General features: G+C 36.9%; 1 protein-coding gene across 2 annotated transcripts in view; it reads right to left on the bottom strand.

The window, feature by feature from the left end:
* Positions 1-5,822: 5,822 nt before the first annotated feature.
* The window catches only part of LOC105498749 (G kinase anchoring protein 1), an 81,397-nt gene continuing 61,936 nt past the window's right edge, over positions 5,823-25,283 (bottom strand). The window contains exons 9-13 of one of the 2 annotated variants that reach the window (XM_071077618.1): positions 19,599-19,696; positions 14,698-14,761; positions 8,921-8,991; positions 8,335-8,412; positions 5,823-6,145 (exon numbers count right to left, since the gene is read on the bottom strand). In XM_071077618.1, coding sequence (XP_070933719.1) covers positions 6,098-6,145; positions 8,335-8,412; positions 8,921-8,991; positions 14,698-14,761; positions 19,599-19,696 — 359 coding nt within the window. In that variant the 3' untranslated portion in view covers positions 5,823-6,097. Of the gene's footprint in view, positions 6,146-8,334; positions 8,413-8,920; positions 8,992-14,697; positions 14,762-19,598; positions 19,701-25,283 lie in introns of both variants that reach the window. The other variant, XM_071077619.1, reaches the window with a different exon arrangement.

The following is a 25,283-nucleotide window of genomic DNA, read 5'->3' as shown; positions in this document are numbered from 1 at the left end:
GGAGCATTTAGTTGGATCATGGTTTTTATCTACATCCATTTTGCCAGTCTCTTTTGATTGGATTATTTAGTCCATTTACATTTAAAGTAATTACTGATAAGAAAAGACTGCTGTCATTTTGCTGTTTGTTTTCTATATGCCTCATAGTTTTTTTTTTTTTGTTTTTGTTTTTTTGAGACTGAGTCTCGCTCTGTTGCCCAGGCTGGAGTGCAGTGGCCTGATCTCCACTCACTGCAAGCTCCGCCTCCCGGGTTCACGCCATTCTCCTGCCTCAGCCTCCCGAGTAGCTGGGACTACAGGCACCCGCCACCGCGCCTGGCTAATTTTTATATTTTTTTAGTAGAGACGCGGTTTCACCGTGTTAGTCAGGATGGTCTCGATCTCCTGACCTCGTGATCTGCCCGTCTCGGCCTCCCAAAGTGCTGTGATTACAGGCGTGAGCCACCGCGCCCGGCCGCCTCATAGCATTTTGATTTCTAATTTCCTGCATTACTGTCAGAAACATTTAAATTCTTTCTCTGTCTGTGTGTGTGTGTGTGTGTGTGTGTGTGTGTGTGTGTGTGTATATATATATATATATATTTTTTTTTTTTTAAGACGGAATTTCACTCTTGTTGCCCAGGCTGGAGTGCAATGGCACAATCTCAGCTCACTGCAATCTCCACCTCCCGGGTTCAAGTGATTGTCCTGCCTTAGCCTCCTAAGAAGCTAGGCTTACAGACCATTTAGATTTTTCTTTATATGAAGAGCCTAATATTCTGTTTTCTCTACTTTTTATTGTAGGGAATACATATAACATAAATACACATAGCATAAAATTTATAATCTTCACCATTTTTAGGTGTACAGTTTAGTGACATTAAGTACATTGATATTGCTGTACAATTATCACCACCATCCGTCTCCCATCAGGTCCACAGCTTTTCTTTCTTAAAACAAAAGTTTTATTATTGATTCAATCTTCTATTTATTTGTGGTTTAATCTTGGTGAATTTTCTGTTTCTAGGAACTTTTCCATTTCATCTAGGTTATCGAATTTGTTGGTGTACAATTGTTCATAGTACTCTTATCCTGTTTCTCTAGAATTTGTAGTAATGTTCCCACTTAGATTTCTCATTTTAGCAATTTGAGACTTCTTCCTTCATTTCTTAGTCTTTCTATCTGAAGTCAATTCTGTTAATCTTTTTGAAAAACCAACTTTTAGTTTTGTTAATCTTCTCTTTTTCCGGTTTTTATTTCTCTCTGCTTTAGTCTTTATTATTTCCTTCCTTCTACTAGCTTTAGGTTTAGTTTGTTCTTCTTTTTCTAATTCCTTACTTTGCAAAGTTAGGTTGTTAATTTGAGATTTATTTTTTTAATATAAACATTATAGTAATTTCTCCCTTAGCACTGCTTTCACTGTGTCCCTTATGTTTTGGTATTTTGTGTTTTTTTCATTTGTTTCTAAGTATTTTGCAACTTCTTTTGTAATTTCATCTTTATTCCATTGGTTAAGAAGATGTTAATTTCCACAAATTTGTGAATTTTTCCATTTTTCTTTTGTTACTGGTATCTAACTTCCTGTCTTTGTGGCTGGAGAAGATACTTTAACATCTTTTAAAGTCTACTGGTGGAAGATGAGTCAGATGAGACAAAACAAACAAAAAAACGGAAAGTCTTTTGAAATTTAGCTTATGGCCTAATATATGGTCTGTCCTGGGAGATGTTCCATATGCACTTGAGAAAAAACAGGTGTTCTGTTGTTGGGTAGACTGTTCTGTATATGTCTGATTCAATTGGTTTATTCTGTGGTCCAAGTCCTCTATTTTCCTTATCTTCGGTGTGGTTGTTCTATTTATTATTGAGAGTGGGATATTGAAATCTCCAACCATCACTGTAGAGCTGTATCTCCATTCAATATTATTAGTTTGGGCTTCATATATTTTGATAGTTTATTAGATGCATAAATGTTTATTACATCTACTTGCTGTTTTGAACATTAATATATAATGTCTTGTCTCTTGCAACCTTTTTTGACTTAAAGTCTGTTTTGTCTGATATTATGTAGCCACTTCTATTCTCTTTAGGTTACTATTTGTGTGGAATATCCATTTTTATCCTTTCACTTTCAACCTATTTGTGTCTTTGGATCTAAAGCAAGTGTCTCGTGGACAGCATTTAGTTGGATCATGGTTTTTATCTACACCCATTTTGCTAGTCTGTCTTTTGATTGAATTATTTAGTCCATTACATTTAATTACTGATAAGACTGCTGTCATTTTGCTGTTTTCTATATGTCTTATAGCTATATGCCTTTGCAATATTCATATAACCTCATGGGAGAGGCCAGACATATATAAGCGATGAAGACAATTTCATTACCTTTGTGTTTTTTTCTTCAAAGACTGTCATGAAGTGGAATTTTTCATATAATGCTGGTTTTGGAGGCCAAGACCAGCATTTTAAAAAATTTTAAGTTCAGGGATACATGTGCAGGTTTGTTACCTAGGTAAGCTTGTGTCACAGGGGTTTGTTGTACAAATTATTAAATCACCGAGGTATTAAGCCTAGTACCCACTGGTTATTCTTCCTGATCCTCTCTCTCCTCCCACTTTCCACCCTCTGGTAGGCGCCAGTACATGTTGTTCCCCCTATGCGTTCATTTAGCCCTCACTTATGAGAACATGAGGTATTTGGTTTCCTGTTCCTGTGTTAGCTAAGGATACCAGCCTCCACTTCCATCCATGTTCCTGCAAATTTTTTTTTTTTTTTTAATGGTTGCATAGTATTTATCATGTATATGTGCCACATTTTCTTCATCCAGTCTGCCATTGATGGTCATTTAGGTTGATTCCACATCTTTGCTATTGTGAACAGTGCTGCAATGAACATATGTGTGCATGTGTCTTTATGACAGAATGATCTATATTCCTCTGGATATATACCCAGTAATGGGATTGCTGGGTCAAATCGTATTTCTGTTTTTAGTTATTTGAGAAATTGTCACACTATCATCCTCAGTGACTGAACCATTTTACATTCTCACCAAGAGTGTATAAGCATTCCTTTTTTCTCCACAACTTTGCCAGCATCTGTTATTTTTTGACTAATAGCAGCCATTCTTACTGGTGTGATGTGGTATCTGTGATTTTGATCTACCTTTCTCTAATGATCAGTGATGTTAAGCTTTTTTTTCATATGATTGTTGGCTGCATGTATGTCTTCTTTTGAAAAGCATCTGTTCATGACTTTTGCCCACTTTTTAATGTTTTTTTTTTCTTATAAATTTAAGTTCCTTATAGATAGATGCTGGGTATTAGACCTTTGTCAGATGCATAGTTTGCAAAAATTTTCTCCCATTCTGTAGGCTGGCTGTTCACTCTGTTGGTAGTTTCCTTTGCTGTGCAGAAGCTCTTTAATTAGATCTTGTTTGTCAAATTTTGCTTTTGTTACAATTGCTCTTGGTTTATTCATCATGACATCTCTGCCTATTTCTATGTCCAGAATAGTATTGCCTAGGTTGCCTTTCAGAGTCTTTACAGTTTTGGGTTTTACATTTAAGTCTTTAATCCATCTTAATTTTTGTATATTGTATAAGGAAGGGGACCAGTTTCTGTTTTCTGCATATGGTTAGCCAGTTATCCCAGCACTATTTATTATATAGGGAATCCTTCCCCCATTGCTTATTTTTGTCAGGTTTGTTAAATATTAGATAGTTGGAGGTGGTGCGGCATTATTTCTGGGTTACCTATTCTGTTCAATTGAAGACTAGCATTTATGTGTTCATCTTTGTTATCACACACACAAAACTGTACTTTATTTTTATTTTTTTGAGACAGAGTCTTGCTCTGCTGCCCAGGCTGGCATGCAGCAGTGTGATCTCAGCTCACTGCAACCTCCACCTCCGGGGTTTAACCGATTCTTGTGCCTCAGCCTCCCCAGTAGCTGGGACTATAGGCATGCACCATCACAACTGGCTAATTTTTGTATTTTTAGGAGAGACAGGATTTCACCATGTTGCCCAGGCTGGTCTGGAACTCCTGGCCTCAAGTGATCCACCTGCCTTAGCCTCCCAAAGTGCTGGGATTACAGGTATGAGCCACTGTGCCTGGCCTAAAATCTTGTATTTTAATGAATCATAATTGTATTTTGCTGCCTCTACTAAAAACAGTTGAATCCCATAAACTAATTATTACAGCAATTAATCAGACCAGCGAAAAATCTCTCATTTATTCCTCCTACACACCAATGCCCTCCACCCTTTTTTGTTTTTTGTTTTTTTTTGAGAGACAGTCTCTTGCTCTGTTGTCCAGGCTGAAGTACAGTGTTGCAATCACGGCTCACTGCAGCCTCAACCTTCCAGGCTGAAGCAATCCTCCCACCTCAGCCTCCAAAGTAGCTAGGATGACAGGCACGTGCCACCACACCTGGCTGATTATTTAAAAATTCTTTGTAGGAATGGGTTCTCACTATGTTGCCCAGACTGGTCTTGAACTTCTGGGCTCAAGTGATCCTTCCACCTCAGCTTCCTAAAGTGTTGGGATTACAGGCATGGGCCACCAAACTCGGCTACCAATACTCTTTCTATTCCCAGTGAGGCATGTTATTGTTCTCAAGCCAAATTTTTTGTTTGTTTGTTTGCAATCTGTATACCTTTTTTTTTCTTGCTCTACTGCATGAGGTAGGATCACCTATACGATACTGACATGGGGAAGTGTGGAGATTAGACAACCTTGGCTTAGCCCTTATCTTATGATGAAGGCATTCACAGACATTATTATTATTAGTTTTATAGAGACAGGGTTTCGCCATGTTGCCCAGGCTGGTTACGAACTCCTGGGCTCAAACAATCCATCTGCCTCAGCCTCCCAAAGTGATGGGATTACAGGTGTAAGTCACCGCAACCGGCCCTAATTCTTTTTTCTTTCTTTGTCATCCAGGGTTCAGTGGTAAGATCACAGCTTACTGCAGCCTTGACCTCCCAGACTCAAGTGATGCTCTCACCTGCGCCTCCTGTGCATAGCTGGGGCTACAGGCATGTGCCACCATGCCTGGCTAATTTTGTTTTTAGAGACAGGGTCTTACCATGTTGCCCAGGCTTGTCTCGAACTCCTGGGCTCAAGAGATCCTCCTACCTCTGCCTCCTAAAGTGCTGGGATTACAGACATGAGCCACCATTCCCAGCCCACAGACTGTTTTTCATTCTGCCTGCCTGGAATGCCTGTCAATAAATTTACAGAAAAAGTATCTACCCTCTAAAAGTTATTTCATGCAAGTTTTTTCAATCTCCAAACAATGTGATTTCATACTCTAGTATCTATGGTAATTATTTTTTGCTCTTGTTTTACCCACCCCCACCTTTTTTTTTTTTTTTTTTTTTTTTTTTGAGACAGATCCTCTCTGTGTCGCCCAGCTCACTATAACCTCCGCCTCCCAGGTTCAAGCAATTCTCCTGCCTCAGCCTCCCGAGTAGCTGGGATTACAGGCGTGCACCACCATGCCTGGTTAATTTTTATATTTTTAGTAGAGATGGGGTTTCACCATGTTGGCCAGGCTGGCCTAAAACTCCTGGCCTCAAGTGATCTGCTCACCAAGGCCTCCCAAAGCGCTGGGATTACAGATGTTAGCCACCGCACCTGGCCTACCCACTCCCACCTTCTATTTCCCCTAAGCATAAGCTACTTGAGGGTATCAGCCATATTTCCTCTTGCATGTCCTGTAGGGTTTAGTGTGCAGAAAGTGCTGAGAAAATATTCACTAAACTGAAAGGACCCAACTGACTGGCTATGCTGTAAGCAAAAATACTTTCATGTTTCTGAAACTTAACAAATCAAACGTATTAGTGGAAGAGTAAATTAATTTTATTGACTGATGAAAAACTAAAGTGATAAGAAGTATGGATAGTAAACAATAACCACTGAATTCTGCTGGAATTCTCTATTTCTTCTTTTTCACTTTAAGCCAAAAGAAATAAAATTATAGACCATTAGTGAGCTAGTTGCTTTTAGTTCCTTCAACAAAAACTGCATAGTTTAGCAGTTGCACGGCATTAAATATATACAATTTTGCAAAATCCTGAAAGTTTTAAACTTTGTGTTGACTTCAAAGGCTAATTTAATCACCTACACTGGTCGGATTCAGAGTTTCTTTTCCCTTTTCTGCCACCCTGTAAAAAAAAAAAAATAGGGCAAATTATTTACGACATACCATTTTGGGGCCACTTCATTTTAAAAATATAAACCAAAGGCATCTTGGGGTACGAGAAGGAAGCAATTTCTTTTTTGATTTTGTTGTAAATTTGAGTCTACATACCGCTACATTATTTTAATATAGTTATTTTTTATAAATGGTTAAAGTCGGTTTTAGAAAAGTTACTTCTATTTGAATAAGAGTTGTGCCTTAGTAAGGTCACCGATATTTTATTTTTTTAGAACTCATTTTGACTATTCCAGAATTAAAGTTTTTGATCAATACTAAAATAAATGATACACTTAATTTGTTCCATATGATCAGTAAATTTAGTAATTCAGTTCATTACCTTTTGGGTAATTCAATTTATAGTTCAAGTTCTGTTGAGTTTTGCTCATATTAGCATTAGAAATTTGATTGTGTTCATTAGTGGATTGAAATCTAGGTTATGGTTTTCATATTGCTCAGTTGCATATATAAATTTATATTTAATTTGCTCCATATGAAACATCACTTATGGTATCTGACTTGAGCCAAGGAAAAGGAAAGGCAGCATAAAGGACAAGAAGAGTTTTACATAAATATTTTAACATAAACATAGTATTTTCTGTTTTATTCTGATTTAAAAAGCAAATGCTCATTGTAGGAATATGGAAAGTACAAACATGCAAAGAATAAAATTAAAATCATCAATAGCTACTCTACCCCCTTCAATTTAACCATAAATAATGGTTTGATGTATTTACCTTATCATAGTTGTATGTACAGTTTTTCCCATTTTTATAAACTATGGGAATGGTATCCAAACTTAGTTGATCATCAGAATTACCTAAGCAGTAATATTTTTAGAATTCTGACATCTAGGCTTTGTCCCACACCTATTTAATTGGCTAACAATCTTTAATTCAAAGTTTCCAAGTGATCCCAATGATCAGCCAAGTTCGGGAACTATTTTTTCTGTGGAAGTGCATCTCTGAAAGAGAGGTGGTTGTATCAGGGGCATATGGAGCCCAGGCTCATTTGATAATGATGGCAGTTTCTCTTTATTTCTTTCATTCTTTTTCTGACTATAACTATTTCTACATCAACATTATAAAACAAAATGAAACAATACTCGAGCATAAGAATGCTGTCATTCACTCGTGACCACATAAAAAGTTTGCAAAGATTTTATTCACAGAAAAACAGTATGAATAGGTTTTTTGGAACATGAGATGTGTAATGACAAGTATCAAAAACAAGATTTATTTCCTGTTAGCAGAAAAATGAAAATAAATTTAGCAAAAATATTTTTTGAAGTAGATACCCACTATACATAAAACTCCTACCATGCTTCTCGATGAGATTTCTTAAAAATCCAAAACAGCAAACACACAAGAATCCTTGTCAAGGTCTCCCAGGTAAAGGGAATTCTCCTTCTGGTACTGATTCAATTTTAAAGCCAGGGCTAATCAACTGCTATGTTCTCCACACCATCAGTGGCTTTTGAGCTTTTTTGGCTATGATTCCAGTTAATGTATTTTATATTGTGATTTAGAAGCACACATATATATACACACAAATATATATCTCACACACACACACACACACACACACACACACGAAGTACTGGTATTTTTAATTGCTTCATCCTGGAACAAACTGCTCAATGCTAGCTTGTAAATGCAGAAGAAATGACAGAATTAGAAAATCACTATTTTGCAATCATAAAAAAAAGACACAAATATCAATGGATGCTAAAGCCACTAGGTGAAAAGGACAGTCATACAATCTCAAAGTATCACCTCACATATTAATTATAAAAGGGAAAATATATATTTACAATGGAGATATCTGGAAGATATCGCTGTACCCAAGTGATCAACCTTATAAACAGGACAACTGTCCTTTTGTGCCTTTCCCCAGTATGATTCAATGGCATGCATGCTGTATCATCTATGTAGTCCCAAGGATTTTCCTGAATTATGCTAGTTATTGCTGTATATACCAATGTGCAGAATAACTTTAACATCTTCTACATTGTAAATTATATGACCAATGACAAAATTGTCAATATATTTAGTGAATAAATTTTGGCCTATGAACAAAATACTGCATTTATTCTACACAGTATCTACTCCAAATGTATTATTTGTGATAAAAACCCTTATAAATATAAAAGCATACCTGGTATTTGGCTAATTCTGCTTGTAATACTTTCACTTTAGATCTTTCTTGTTCTAATGCAGCATGAAGTGAAGTCACCTGTAACCAAATATTCAATAAGAAAAAGACATTTTGGGGTTTTTGGCAAATACTCTAATTCTTAACATATTCACAATGATAGGTTTTTGACAACTAAATGGATGAGTAACAGAGGAGAAACTCCCCCCATAATTTCCATTTGGTATTGTACACAGCTCTATATTAAAGATGGGGCAAAGTGTCCTGAGAGAAGAAGACAATAACGATGTGAAGGGGAGAAAAATCAAGCCCAGATACAGGGTAAGTTCTATCTGTCCTTTCTGTCTCTAAATTCATGGTTCATTAAAATACAACCTCATCATCCCCCATTCTTCAGTGGGAAGGACATACCTACCTCCTTTAGTGTTGTAAACAGAATCTTCATTCATGTGCTATTACATAATAATAAAGTACAATTTACACTACTTCCTTACAGTGCTGATGGGCTGTATTTGTTTAGTCAAGTTTAATAACTCAAGACTAAAGACAGCTTAAGAAAACCAGTCATGTATGCTCCACAGTTCCTTACCTGAATAGTGAGCTCATTTTTGATACTTTGTGATTCATCAACTTGAAGAAGTATTTCTGCCTTATCTTTCACTGACAAAAAAGGAAAAACAGCAGTATAGATTTCCCAGTCACTCAAATACTTTAACAATACTTCAGGGAACTAAGACATAGTAGTGCAATTAGAACAATGATTTCTTGTCATACTTAAAGAATGTACTTCTTGACCTTGCATAGCTCTTACTTTTCACTGGTAAATTCTTTTTTGTTTGTTTGTTTTACATTTTCACCAGTAAATTCTGATCATTATCACCACAGCATTTTTTTCTTAGAAATTTTACATTTTCTGTGGTGTTAAAATATTTATTGCTGGGCATGGTGGCTCACACCTATAATCCCAGCACTTTGGGAGGCCGAGGTGGGCAGATCACTTGCCAGGAGTTGGAGACCAACCTGGCCAACATGGTGAAACCCTGTCTCTACTAAAAAATATTATACAAAAATTAGCCAGGTGTGGTGGCACATGACTGTAATCCCAGCTACCTGGGAGGCTGAGGCATAAGGATCCCTTGAACTGGGGATGTGGTGGTTGCTGTGAGCTGAGATGGTGCCACTGCACTCCAGCCTGGGCGACAGAGTGAGACTCTATCAATAAAAAAAATATATATTTTTTTAACTGCACAAATATGGTGCAAGATTAATTTTTATATCTACTCTAAATAGGACAAGGATACAAGAAAAAAAATTCACACATGGAAAAAATTTTAAATACCTTGACTAATCTTAAAGCAAGATTTTAAAAACAATTACGGTAGCTCACGCCTGTAATCCTAGCACTTTGGGAGGCTGAGGCAGGCGGATCACCTGAGGTCAGGGGTTCGAAATCAGCCTGGCAAACATGGTGAAATCCTGTCTCTAGTAAAAATACAAAAATTAGCCGGGCATGGTGGTGCATTCCCATAATCCCAGCTACTCAGGAGGCTGAGGCAGGAGAATCACTTGAACCCATGAGGCGGAGGTTGCAGTAAGCCAAGATCGTGCCACTGCACTCCAGCCTGCGTGACAGAGTGAGACTTGTCTCAAAATAAATAAAAACAACATAGAGTGCTTTTTTGTTGGATTGTTGGGGTGAGCATACTATAATGCCAACAAAATTATTATTCTCTGACTTTTCATACCAATAAAGCAATGTCAACTAAATGTAGCTCATATGATCACAAATGATCATATGACATGTGTGGTCTCTTAGAACTATTCATTATTTTTTAGGAGCTTTTCTATCTTGGTGGAAGCAAGATAGCTATAGTTTGGCCCTGTGTTTCCTAAGCTTCAGAAAGTTTCACATGGCTGAGAACTTCCTTAACTCATGGTAATGGCTAATATATGAAAAACTAACTCCTCACTTTGAAAACAAACTATGAGAGACTAGAGAGGTAAAATTGTAGTAAAATTAGCAAAGGAGGAAATGTTCAAATATATGAGTACTGATATCACCACAGCTCTGCCAATGTAAGATTGTAGTTCAAATTTATTTTCATAGTTTAATATGATAAGATGAAACAACCTATCAAGAATCAATTCAGTCTCTCAAGAATCAACTTGGGAACTTTTACAAATTATGCTTTCTACTCCTCCATCCCCAGGATTATAAACACTTGCTGAAAACTAGTGATTTTAAATAGTTATGTAACATTTCAATTACAGTCAGTCATCCTATAATGCTTGTTTTGAAAACACAAATTTGTTTCAATGAGGTTGATGTATTAGGTAACAACCTGAACATATCACAAATTTTCAATCCACTTAAGTACAATTTTATGAACAGAGAAAACCACACCCACATGTACTCCTTGAATATCTACCAGCTACCTTGGTTCACTGTGTGTTAGGAATCACACCCATCTGGCCTGACAACTTTCCATCCTTCCACCATGTAGCAGTAACACACAAGCTGTAACCCTTCTGAGACCTATTTCCCCACAAGCAAACTTTAGGTTTTCTTCAAGGTAAAGTGCTGTATTTATGTAATATTTATGTATTTAACCATTTTAGCATGTGTAAAACTGTGTTACTGTTTTTAGTTTCCCATGTTTTTTTCATGTGTCACTGACAACGTTTTTAAGTGTTGTGCTTCTAACCTCCCTTTTTCTCATAAGTATTGTGGGTTTTTTTGTTTTTTTGAGACGGATGTATTAGTTCATTCTCACACTACTATAAACAACTGCCTGAGAATGGGTAATTTATAAAGAAAAGGTTTAATTGACTAATAGTTCCACATGGCTGGGGAGGCCTCAGGAAACTTATAACCATAGAAGAAGGCACCGCTTCACAGGGTGGCAGGAGAGAGAATAAGTGCTGAGCGAAGGCAGAAGCCTCTTATAACACCATCAGATCTTGTGAGAACTCACTATCATGAGAATAGCATGGGGGAAAGCACCCCCATGATTCAATTATCTCCATCTCGTCCCACTCTTGACATGCGAGGATTATTACAATTCAAGGCGAGATTTGGGTGGAGACACAGAGCCAAACCTTATCAACAGGGTCTCACTCTGTTGCCCAGGCTGGAGTGCAGCGGCATGATTACAGCAGTCTCAGCCTCCTGGGCTCATGCAACCCTCCCACCTTAGCCTCCTAAGTAGCTGGGACCACAGGCATGCACCACCATGCCAGGCTAATTTTTTTTCTTTCTTTTTTTTTTTTTTTGAGACAAAGTTTTGCCATGTTGCCCAGGCTGGTCTCAAACTCTTGGGCTCAAGCGATCCACCTGTCTCAACCTCCCAAAGCTGGGATTACAGGTGTGAGCCACCGTGCCTGGCTATCTCGTGTGATTTTGCAGAGACTAGTGATTTTTAGGAACACATGCTGCATTATTACAGAATGACCATATTTACATTTACATTATAAGTGTTACAAGTATTTTCATGTAGTGATCCTATATAAAATTCTACCTGGATTACTTATACTATGGACACTGTTGTTACTGATAGAGATTCTTAATCTATTTTTGAGAGCAAGTTTTTATCAGTTAACTTTCTCAATTTCCACAGTATTTTATGAGGAAATATTATTTTATTTTTACATATTTAGAATTTATACATCCAATACACAATGATACTCTTCATTTCTGCACTTAGAAATACATCTTCTAAATAACTTTTTTATTTTCATAATTTTGTTTTATTTTCATAATTTTCATAATTTTGTTCTTTAAAAGACCCACATGGAGATCAATAACATGCACAGGTCTAAATTAATCTCAGGATGTAGACATTTAAATGTCCAAATAATGTCTTTCCCCATAATTTTTTTTTTTGAGACAAAGTCTCACTCTGTCAGCCAGGATGGAGTGCAGTGGCATGATCTTGGCTTACTGCAACCTCTGCCTCCTGTGTTCAAGTGATTCTTGTGCCTCAGCCTCCCAAGTAGCTGGGATTATAGGCACGCACCACCACACCTGGCTAATTTTTGTATTTTTAGTAGAAACAGGGTTTCACTATGTTGGCCAGGGTAGTTTCAAACTCCTAACCTCAGATGAGGAACACCTCTGCCTCCTAAAGTGCTGAGATTACAGGCATAAGCCACTGCGCCTGGCCTCCCCCTATAATTCTTTAACTTCTATTTGTATAATAATTAAGTTATAAAAAACATAAGGTTGAATCTCCTTCAAGAGTATTCACGTTCTGTTCAACTGGACATGATTTCTGATTTTTACTCATTGTTTGACAACTATTTTGTAATACAGTTTAAATTTTGTTTGGACAGTTCTATTCCAAGTATAGTCATCCCTTGGTAAACAATTGCTTTCAAGACCTCCCAAGGATACCAAAATCTAAAGATGCTGAAGTCCCTGATATAAAATGGTATATATCTGCATAAAACCTATGAATAGCCTCCCATATCCTTTGAATCATCTCCAGATTACCGGCCGGGTGCGGTGGCTCACGCCTGTAATCCCAGCACTTTGGAAGGCCAAGGGAGGTGGATCATGAGTTCAGGAGATCAAGACCATCCTGGCCAACATGGTGAAACCCCATCTCTACTAAAAATACAAAAAAATTAGCCGGGTGTGGTGGTGGGCTCCTGTAGTCCCAGCTACTCTGGAGGCTGAGGCAGGAGAAGGGCGTGAACCCGGGAAGCGGAGCTTGCAGTGAGCTGAGATCGCGCCACTGTGCTCCAGTCTGGGCGACAGAGCGAGACTCCATCTCAAAACAATAAATAAATAAAAATAAAACAAATCATCTCTAGATTACCTATAATACCTAATATGGCATAAATGCTATGTAAATAGCTGTTACACTGTATTGTTTAGGGAGTAATGTCAAGAAAAAAGTCTGCACACGTACAATTTCAAAAAATATATTTTTGATCCACAACTGACTGATCCACAGATAGGGAACCCACGGATATGGAGGGCTGACTGTACCTTCACAGCTGAAAACAATTTTTGGTATTTTTTCATTTTTCAAGGTGAATTTCACAATTTCTTAAGAGCTATACAATATTCACAGGAGCTATCTTTGGAGTTTCATTAGCATTTATTAATAGGAAAATTGTTGATTACATTTCGTCTATTCAGAGAAAGATTTTCTCCTTTATGTCTTAATCTCTGTTTCTTTTATGGTTTATAATTTCCTTTGCCTAAGTCTCATATTTAAAAATTAACATATATTTCCTTTTTTATTATGAATGGAAAATTTTCATAAAACTTTCAGGATAAATGTCACTAGGTATATGCATAGTGAGAAATGCAACTGATTTGGTGGGCTTTTGTATATCAGCTTCACTAGTCTTATAATCTGTAATCATTTTTTGGATTGATTTCCTTGGCTTCCTGCCGGTAACTTCTTGTCAAAAGTTTACAGAGTAGCAGCAAAAGTATGAAGAGCAGTGGCGAGGGGAGAAGGAAAGAAGAAAACAAAAAAGAAAATCTAAAGTGATGACAGGTTGCCTCCTTCAAGAGCTGAAAAGCAGAATCCTAAGCAAATGTTAGGCTTGTTTTCCCTCTAAATATAGTTCAGTAAGCTATAAGAATTGAATTTTAAGAGTTTCTTTTACCCGAATAGTTATAAACTGGTATAAAAGTAAGGTGCTGTAAGAGTGATCTAATAATAACTTTATGAGCAGCTATCCAGCTTCTTTTTTTTTTTTCTTTTTAGACAGTCTCGCTCTGCTCCCCAGGCTGCAAGTACAGCAGTGCAATCTCGACTCACTGCAACCTCTGCCTCCCGGGTTCACAATTCTCGTGCCTCAGTTTCCCAAGTAGCTGGGATTATAGATGTGCACCACCACATCTGGCTACTTTTTGTATTTTTAGTAGAGATGGGGGTTCACCATGTTGGCCAGTCTGGTCTCAAACTCTTGGACTCAAGTGATCTGCCCACCTTGGCCTCCCAAAGTGCTAGGATTACAGATGAGCCACCATTCCTGGCCAACTCTCTATCTTGTATCATTCTGGGAAGCCTTTCTACTTTGTTGAGTCCCTTTTTCAATTTTTTTTATTGGCACATAATAATCATATATATTTATGGGGTGCATGTGATATTTTGATACAGGTATACAAAGTGTACTGATCAAATAGGTATTTAAGATATCCAGTAATTCAAACATTTATCATTTCTTTGTGTTGGGGGCACTTCAAATCTTCTAGGCATTTTGAAATATACAAATTATTAACTATAGTAACCCTATTGTGCTACCAAACACTTTTGTTCAGTTGGTAAATCACACATTTGAAAAAGTACCTTCAGATATTATTTAAGATAAACTTTTAATTACAAAAACATAAAATCCACTTACTTTCACCTTCCTGAAGCATTTTCAATAATTGTGCATTTCTTGCCTTTACTTCCTTATACTTTGCCTAATAGTCAAAGAAAAAAGATTTAGTTTTTTTTTTAAGTAAGTGATATAATAATTACTTACTGTCAACTTACAGAGCTCTGAATTCTAGGCTTGCTCAAAGATATAATTATTTTTGAAACAAACAGGATGGAGGAAAATGTATTCGGAACTATCTACAACTTAAATTAAATCCCTGGCACAATTAAATCCCTGGCACAATAATATATATCAATATTATATGTGATTGAAAATTAAAGAAGAGAAGGATAAAAGTGGAGAAAACTCAATTTTCCTAAAGAATCTTCTTTTCTTCCTCAGATAAAACCCTTATACAATTCAAAATAATTTAAATGAAAACCAAAAGGAAAATGAGCCACAGTTCTAAAGCAGTACTGTCCGGCAATACACTAGGACTTTCTACATCTGCTCTGTATTTGCCGCTGTCCAATACGCGACTACTGAAAGAACACTAGCAATGTGGCTGGTGTGACTGAGAAAAATTAATTTTTAAACTTTAAATTTAAAATGCAATAGACTTGTAGTGGATACTGAATTTTATAGGGCAGTTCTATACCTTCTCAGTTGAGGATTCACTAATCATTTGTTACTTCACTGACTAAATAATCACTGTTACAATTTTTGGTTGACATGAATTAGTACTTTATCCAAATATCTTTCAACTCTTTTTCAATTTCTTTTTCCAGATGGCTTCTTCTCACATTACATGATGATACAAGTATACATTTATGAACAAGAAGGATTGTGTTCCCACATTCGCATCCATATTTTAAGCAATTTTACCCCATGCTACCCTTATTCAACACATCTTATAACACTCTCTGTATCACTTATTTACTTTTTTTTTTTTTTTTTTTGAGATGGAGTCTTGCTTTGCTGCCCACGATGGAGTGCAATAGCGCTATCTCGGCTCACTGCAACCTTCGCCTCCTGGGTTCAAGTGATTTTCCTGCCTCAGCCTCCCTAGCAGCTGGTACTACAGGTATGCACCACCATGTCTGGCTGATTTTTGTATTTTTAGTAGAGATGGGGTTTCACCATGTAGGCCAGGCTGGTCTTGAACTCCTGGCCTCAAGTGATCCACCCACCTTGGTCTCCCAAAATGCTGGGATTACAGGCATGAGGCCACTGCGCCCAGGCCTGAATCATTTATAAAGATTTAATACATTAATACATTAGAGAAAACAATGCATTTAACATATATAGAAAAACAAAAACCTAAAGAAAACATTAATATAAGAAAAATCATTTTTTCCTCTCAACATATACATAGATATGTATAGTAGTTACCAGATTCAAATCTTTGTTAAAAAACAAATTAAAAAGTGTTTTAAGTCCAATAAAGATGGCTTTTACTAAATATTACTCTGTCCATTAAATCGCTGATAAGTAAATAATGTTTACTGAATAATACTACAGTCAATACAATAAAACAAAGTAAGCGCTATACTGAATATAAAGGTAGGAGGACTGCTGAGAAGCTCAGAAATGAACAAGGGAGACCAGTCAAATGGAAACATAAAAATATAACGGGGGAAAACACATATACTCAACCACAACTATATTCGCTATGAATATAGAAATAGTCATTGTGAATATGAAACTACACTCACTAGGAAATTCCCAGCCTCAGGGCTTCAACCTATGTTAGTATTTCACCAAACTATCTCTGGCTCAAGCCTTTGTTCAAGGTCCAGATCAGTCTTCATGGAGGTACCTCTTACTCAAGGTTTAGGGTCTAAAATATCTCACAAAGCAAAAATTGCAAATCAGCATGATTACCTGTGACAATTGTTTGCACTGCTTAAAAACTGCATATATAAAAATATAAATGTATAAAATACCACTAACATGCAGCTTATAAGAAAGAGCACATATGAAATACATAACATTTTTGCTAGTATATTTAATTTCATGACAGAAAGCATACAAAGTTGATAAAATTAAATACACATGTATTGTTGCTGCGCTGTGTCTAAAAAAAGTAGCCATTTAAAACGCAACATGTCCAAAATGAAATCTATTAGTTCCCATTCCCCAAACCAGTTAAAGATGTGCTCCTCCTCTTACACTCTATACTTATCCATTGTTTTAGCAGGCTGTCTTCACTCCAAGCCTCAGCAACATGCATTATCATCCCAAGTATCTTCCCAATACCATCCCACAGCAGCTGCGTCATTTTACATTCCCACCAGCAGTGAACAGGTTCCAATTTCTTGACATCCTTGCCAGCACTTGTTATGTATACATTTTATTTTAAACCACAAATCTTAACTCCTCCCTTAGGCTTTTTAAAAAATCGATTTTTAAATCTATTATTCATCTCAAGTATTCTTTTTTGACTAATATTAACTCACATAAAAATTACTTATTCAATGCCTGTAACGTGCCAGGTACCTAATAATCATCATGTCACTTCCCTTCTAAAGATCTTTAATGCTATTTTATTTTATTTTATTTTATTGAGATGGAGTCTTGCTCTGTCACCCAGGCTGCAGTGCATGGCGTTATCTTAGCTCACTGCAACCTCCGCCTTCCAGGTTCAAGCAATTCTCCTGCCACAGCCTTCCAAGTAGCTGGGACTACAGGTGCGCGCCACCACGTCCGGCTAATGTTTTGCATTTTTAGTAGAGACGAGGTTTCACCGTGTTAACCAGGATGGTCTCGATCTCCTGACCTCGTGATCTGCCCGCCCCGGCCTCCCAAAGTGCTGGAATTACAGGTGTGAGCCACCGTGCTCGGCCTAATAACCTCTCTAAAATCCAAATGCCTTCGAATTCTGACCCCAACTCATACCTGCAATCTCAACTTCTAGTTTCCCATTTCTCTGAATGTCAGCCACAATGTACTTTCCATCATATTCCCATGCTTTTGTACACACAATTCTCTCTACCTGGAAAAATCATCTTTTCTATGAGATCCTTACCAATTTTTGATAGCAGCAACTCATTCATTCCTCTGTCTGTTCTTCTGGAGCACTCTGTCATATCCTACACTGTACTGCAACTATTTACATGTTTATCTTCCCCCATTAATCTATAAGCTTCTTGTTAACTCATCTTTGTATTCCCTGTGCCTAGTACAACAAAAACGAAGAGAAATGTAAATGAAAAGCTAAGGTAAATGAGTGGGTGCAGTCAAAAAAAGTTTTAATAGGGATGATTCTTAAAGGCATGAGTAGAAGGAGGAGGTATGTAAGAACCATCAGGGCTGGAACTTGATTTATTTTTTTTCACTACCACATACACAGGGTGCAAAAAGTATCTGGCACATTATAGGCACTCAATAAATAATTGTTGAGTGAATTCATATTAGTCAAAAAAGAATGATACTTGATATGAATAACAGATTTAAAAAAATTGTTTTTTTAAAAAAAACCTAAGGAGAGAGGTAAGATTTGTAGTTAAAAATACATTGTATACATCACAAGTGCTGGAAAGGATGTGGAGAAACTGGAACCCTCGTTCACTCCTGGTGGGAAGGTAAAATGACGCGGGTGCCATGGAAAAGTTTGGCAGTTCCTCGAAAAGTTAAATGTGGAATTATATAGTCCAGCAATTCCACTCTTAGGTGTGTACATACCCAAAAGAACTGAAAGCAAGGACTCAGATACTTATGCACCAGTAAACAAAATATATACACACAATGAAAAATTATTCAGCTATAATAAGGGATGAAATTCTGACACATGCTACAACGTGGATGAACCTTAAAAACATTATGGTAGGCCAGGTACGGTGGCTCACACCTGTAATCCCAACACCTTGAGAGGCCGAGGCGAGCGGATCACGAGGTCAGGAGTTTGAGACCAGCCTGGTCAACATAGTGAAACCCCGTCTCTACTGAAAATGCAAAAATTAGCCAGGCATGGTGGTGCATGTCTGTAGTCCCAGCTACTCGGAAGGCTGAGGCAGGAGAATTGCTTGAACCTGGGAGGCGGAGGTTGTGGTGAGCCAAGATTGTGCCACTGCACTCCAGCCTGGGCAGCAGAGCAAGACTGTCTCACAAAACAAACAAACAAAAAAACACATTATGCTAAGTGAATATGCCACACATAAGAGGATAAACACTGTATGATTCCACTTACATGCGGTACCTAGAATGGGCAAATTCATAGAAATTAGAGGTTACCGGGGTGTGGAAAATGAGAATGGGGAGTTCTCTGTGGGTAAGAGTTTCTGCCTGGGATGATGAAAAAGTTCTGGAAATAGACAGTGGTGATGATTACACAATGCTGTGTAAAGATACTTAATGCCCCACTGAATTATACAGTTTAAATGGTTATATGTATTTTACAACAACAAAAATACATTTTATACTATGTGTAAACTATACCACAATAAAGTTGATTTTTAAAAAACAAAATACGACCAGGCATGGTGGCTCATGCCTGTAATCCCAGCACTTTAGGAAGCTGGGGTGGGCGGATCTCTTGAGGCCAGGAGTTCGTGGATAGACTGGCCAACACGGTGAAACCCTTTCTCTACTAAAAACACAAAAATTAGCCAGGTATGGTGGCTCATGCCTATAATCCTAGCTACTCAGGAGCCTGAGGCAGGAGAATCGCTTGAACCAAGGCAGAGGTTGTACTGAGCTGAGATCATGCCATTGCACTCCAGCCTGGGCAACAGAATGAGACTCAAAAAACAACAACAACAACAACAATAAATAAATAAATAATCATTCAGATTTTAAACCATTAATCAAAGAGTTTAAGAACATAAAAAATAGAATGACTATTCCCATGAATTGCATATTAAACATATTTACATGTAAGAAAAACAAAATGTGAAAATGTATAGAATTATTTTCTTTAGCAACAGTAAATGGACACAAACCTCCCACTGAGTGATTACATTTTTCAGCTTCTGGATTTCAGCATCTTTCCTTTCTAGCTCTAACTTTAGTCTTTCAATTCTTCCATCTTTCAGAACCACTTCCTGAAAAGAGAGAAACAACATTTTAGGACTTTGATTATTCTGCTAATCCTGGTTTATAATATCCTTTGTGAAAAGTTTAAGAGGAAAAATTCTGACCTTAATTTTCTGAGGCCATCTTATGCTGTTGACTACATTTCCATTTTCACTCAATTATATAATCTTAATACATACAATGCAAGCAAGGAAGTATTTATAATTAACCCAAACATACTGACAAACAATATCAGGGCTTTCAAAGGATATTTCCATCCTGGAACAAACATATTAAAAAGTGCTCTGTGACAAGTTGTTGTTATTAGTCTATCTTAAAAATTCAAAAATTCAAAAAATGACTAAAAATACAAAATAAATAAAAAATATAAAAACTAAAATAAATAGCTTTTCTCTGTATTAGCAATTAACAGGTAGAAGACATAACTAGAAAAATAATTTCCTCACAACAGCAAGAAAACCCAACCAGAAGAATAACACTAAGAAGTGATTAGGACCAACACTAAGAAAATTATAAAATCTTGAAAATGACACAAAGTATGGTTTGTAAATAGGAAGGCTACAGGTTACTTTGTAAGTTCAATTAACATTTGAATAGAAATTCCAATAGGATGTTGTTCTTTGGAACTTATAAAGATAGTAAAGACTTCATCTGGGAGAATTCAGGATGGAAGCAAAACAAAAAGTTAATCTGATGAAGAAAGATTTGCCTATCAATTATATAAGGCAAAATAAATAAAATCATGGCACCTAGGTTGACAGAACAATGTACCAGAAAACAAAGTCCAGAAAGAGACTTGAGATATAAGAATTTATTGTAAGGATGATACTTTTAAAAAGTGAGAAAATGCTGAATTACAGAATAATGGTAGGTTATAGGACAAATGGCTAACTGGGAAAAATCAGGTTAAATCGCTGTCATCTTGCACCATATACCAAAATAAACAAATTTAGTGTAAAAAAAAATCACCCCAAAGTCATATTTTTGATGAGAATATAAATGGTTCTGTTTATCTAAGGAGTAATGTGGCAACATCAACGTAGTACTCTACAAATACTCACTGAGCATCTAACTTCTAGGAGCTGGGTACACCATGGTGAACCGAACCGAAAAGATTCTGTGCTTCTTTTCTAGATTAGTAAAGCTCTTTAAAGTGGTGACACTTAAATTGAACCTTGTGTGATGGGTAGGAATTGGCTAAGTAAAAAGGGGAAGTGAGAGCTTTCCAGGTAGAAAGAACAGTATGTTTAAAGGCCTTGCAGGAAGGAAGGGCCTGGAGAATTTGAAGAAAAAAATAAGCCAGTATGGTAAGATAGTGAGGGGGAAGATGGTCCAAGATGACTTTGGAAAAGCCAGTAGAGACCTGATCCTGGAGGACCCTGTAAGCCATAAGAACAGTCTGCACATTATTCTGAATAAAACAGAAAGCAGTGAAGGACTGCTAGGTTAGATTTGATTGTGTGAGACTTATGTTTGTAAAGGATCCTTTTTCATGCTGTGTGGAAATGAAATGGAGTGAGGTAAGACAGGTAGAAAGATCCTTTAATAGCTACTATAACCCCAGGTCAAATAAGATTATGCTTTGGATTAGGGTGAAAGCAGTATAAATACAGAGAAGTATATTTGAGAAATAATTTGGAGGTAGCATTTGATGAAAGGTTGAAAGAATGTGGCAGGTGAGGAAGAAGATGGACACTACAATCTAAGTTTCTAGTTTAAGTAATGAGGTGAGTAGGTCAAAATTAGAAATATACTACTATTAAGTTCCAGAATCTCACTTTTAGGAATTTATCTCCAAAAGATAAATGAGGTAGCGAAGTATCTATGAAAAGTGTTCATTGTAGATTTATCACAACACAAAACTGGACATCAATTTAAATGTCAAACAATAGAATATAGGTTAAATATATAGTAAATTCAAAAACTGAAAACTAAGTCACTAAAAATGCTGATATAGAGCTATAAAATAATATCTGCATGATTCCAAAATTGTAGTGTGTGCAAAGAAAAAATTCTGGAAGAACATACACCAAAACTTTAAATTATAACTGTGTGAACATGGGATTATGATTTTACTTTATTTTTTAAAATTTCCTTTTATCAAAATTATTTTATACTGAGTAAATAATCATGGAATAATACTGTTTTACTTTTGAATAAAAATAAACCATTATGTATTTTTAGAAATCTTGATGAATATGATTATCTTTGAATAAGAAGCCCTTCTGAAATTGACATAAAAAAAGAGGAAAAATGGAAAAGATTCATAGATGTGATTTGATGAAAGATCTCAGAAAAAAAAAAAACACTGTAACAAAATAAAAAGGTAAAGGAAAAACAGAAAATGCAACCAATATGATAGACATATGACCAACAAACATGAAAAAAAGTACAATCTCGCTAGTAAGCAAAGCCAGGTAACTAGTACCTTTTTTTTCCTTCTTCTTGAGACAAAGTTCTCGATCTTATCTCCCAGGGTAGAGTACAGTGGTGTGATCTCAGCTCACTGCAACCTCGCCTCCCAGGTTCAAGCAATTCTCCTGCCTCAGTCTCCCAAGTAGCTGGGATTACAGGTGCCTGCCACCACTCCTGGCTAATTTTTGTATTTTTAGTAGAGACAGGGTTTCACCATGTTGGCCAGGCTGGTCTTGAACTCCTGATCTCAGGCGATCCACCTGCCTCGGCCTCCCAAAGTGCTGGGATTACAGGCGTGACCCACCACACCAGGCCAAACTGGTACATTAAAAAAATTTTTTTTCTTAGTGTAAGTAATTGGAGGCAATTTATCTATAAACTGAATTATTCCATGTATAAGAATTAATGTCCCAGGCACAGTGGCTCACGTCTGTAATCTCAGCACTTTGGGAGGCAGAGGTGAGCAGATCACCTGAGGTCGGGAGTTCGAGACCAGCGTGGCCAACATGGTGACCCTCTACTAAAAATACAGAAACTAGCTGGGAGTGGTGGCACATGCCTGTAATCCCAGCTACTCGAGAGGCTGAGGCACAGGGATGGCTTGAACCTGAAGGGCAAAAGTTGCAGTGCGCTGAGATTTCGCCACTGCACTCCACCCTGGGCGACAGAGTGAGACTCCATCTCAAAAAAAAAAAATTAAAAAAAAAAAAATCAATGTCCTGAAATGCTCACCATTTGCGTTTAACTGAAAAAGTGGTCCATCTAACAGTTTCTGCATTGATGAGGGAAAAAGTATATATCCATAGAAAAGTAAGACCACACCAAAATATCAGTACCCTAGCTGTTTTCTCTAGGTGAATGAGATTAGGGTCATTTTTCTCCCACTACAGCTGAAAATTGGGGATGATAATGATATCTACCAACTTCATAGTTAGTTGTTAATAATCAAATGAGATCATACATTTTAAGTACTTAACACAGTGCCTGGCATATACATAGCAAACCCTCAAATATTTATTTTTGCCATTATCATTTCTTCATTTTACTTGTCGGTAGTTCCCAAAATTTCTACAAGAGATACTACTTTTTAAAGCAAAGTCGTATTGTTTTAATGTATACTCATTTTTAATGAAGTCCTACATTTCAATAAAAACCTTTTAAAAAGTATCTTCTAAGTAAAAAATATTATACTAAAATGAGGATGAAAAGATGTACAAGATAAAGCCTATGCCTACAAGGGATCTGTAATCTATTAAAAATGACAGGGAAAATGTGTGATGTGAAATGTGCCATAAGAAAAACAAAATGCTATGGGGTATAGAAAAAGGAAAATTATATCCAGGTTTTCTGTGTCTTGGGTTTGGGGTTCGGCTGAGGCAGTGAGAGAGAGCTTCTGGGAGGAGATGGCATGTGAAATGAATGAAATGAACCTTGAATAAAGCTGGGACGCACCCAGCATTCTGTGACAGGAGTGGTCTGCTCCAGCTAGAAGAAAAATTGGAAGAGTACAAACAGCTAAAGATAATTAAGGATATCCTGTATAAGAAGGTTTTCAAACTTATTTGACAGTGCCCTATGATAGGAATGTTTTACATAGACACACAGACACATGCACACATAGAAACAACTTTCACAAAATATAAATAGGTGTCACATACTCTGACATTTTCTCCTTTCCCATTTTTTGGTAGCAACCTACTAAACTGATTTTAGGACCTACTGAATGGGTTGGGAAACTCAGTTTGAAAAGCATAGCCTAAGGACTTTAGGTGTCAGGTCAAGGACACTGTACTTAATTCAACAGACACTGAAGTTTAAGGGCACAGCATGGCATGATGGAAGTAATGATTTATAAAAAGGCATTTGTTAGCAGGGTGTAACACATTATCTGGCATTAAAGGCAAGAAGCATGAAGATTGGTTAGATTACTGAAATAATGCCAGTAAGAGATAATGAGAGGCTAAATTAGAGAATGTTGGTAAGAATGGAAACAAAGACAGATCTGAAAAACATTTCAAAGATTTAAAACTCTAAAAATCTTGAAAAACAGAAAAGTGAAAAACAACAACAACAACAACAACAACAAACACACACTGTAGAATCTGGATACCTAGGTAAAATGAGGAAACCAAAAACTGAAATGACAGAAGTCAAGCCAAATGCTTGGTGTGGAGAGGAAGATGATGAGCCTGGGTTTGAACACAGTGAGAGTAAGGTATGCATCAAACAACAGGATGGAATATGCCACAAAGATAATTAATAAAACAGAGCCCCAAAGGCCACAAGAGGGGATGGGATCAGGGATGACTGATCTACCTAGTGCTGGTGCCGTTGTGGAGAAATTAGTAAGCTCACATCCTGCTGCTAGAAGACAGTATGTTGAATGCACCAAGAGCAACACAGAGGCTTATATCCTTTGATTCAATTACTATCTAAAACAATCTACTCCAAGGAAACAATTCACCAAAAAATTAAATGTATGATCAGTGAATATCAAGCCATCAATTCTAAACAATGTTCAATAATAGGGCAAGTACTAAGCAACTTACAGCATGTTGATTTGGCAGGATATAACACCTGGTTTACAAAAGGGGTTAGAAAACTAGATTCATTATTGTTATAATTATTTTAAAATACCTATGCATCTAGGCATTTTCCTAGAAAAACACTATTAACAAATGAAACTAGGCTGGGCATGGTGGCTCATGCCTATAATCTCAGTAATTTGTGAGGCTGAGGTGGGCAGATCACTTGAGGTCAGGAGTTCGAGACCAGCCTGGCCAACATAGCAAAACCCTGTCTCTAGTTAAAAAAAAAAAAAAAAAATACAAAAATTAGCTGGGTGTGGTGGTGCATGCCAGTAATCCCAGCTACTCAGGAGGGTGAGGCAGAAGCATTGCTTGAACCCAGGAGGTGAAGGTTGTACTGAGCCAAAATAGTGCTACAGAACTCCCGCCAGGTGACAGAGTGAGACTCCGTCTCCAAAAAAAAAAAAAAAAGAAACTAAATGTCATGTTAAGAATGACAGACTTAGGGTTGATTTACTTTTCACCTTTAAAAATGCCTAGTATATCAATGTATACACAGTTAAAAAGGATTTTAACCTTGGAAAGCAGAAGAGTTTTCTTTCTCTGAGAAAGAAGCACAATGGGTAGAGGAAAGAGGTATACACAGAA

Source organism: Macaca nemestrina, chromosome 14, assembly GCF_043159975.1.
Source record: "Macaca nemestrina isolate mMacNem1 chromosome 14, mMacNem.hap1, whole genome shotgun sequence".
NCBI lineage: Eukaryota > Metazoa > Chordata > Mammalia > Primates > Cercopithecidae > Macaca > Macaca nemestrina.
The sequence above is the reverse complement of the archived record's forward strand: the minus strand, read 5'-3'. Positions and strand labels throughout refer to the sequence as shown.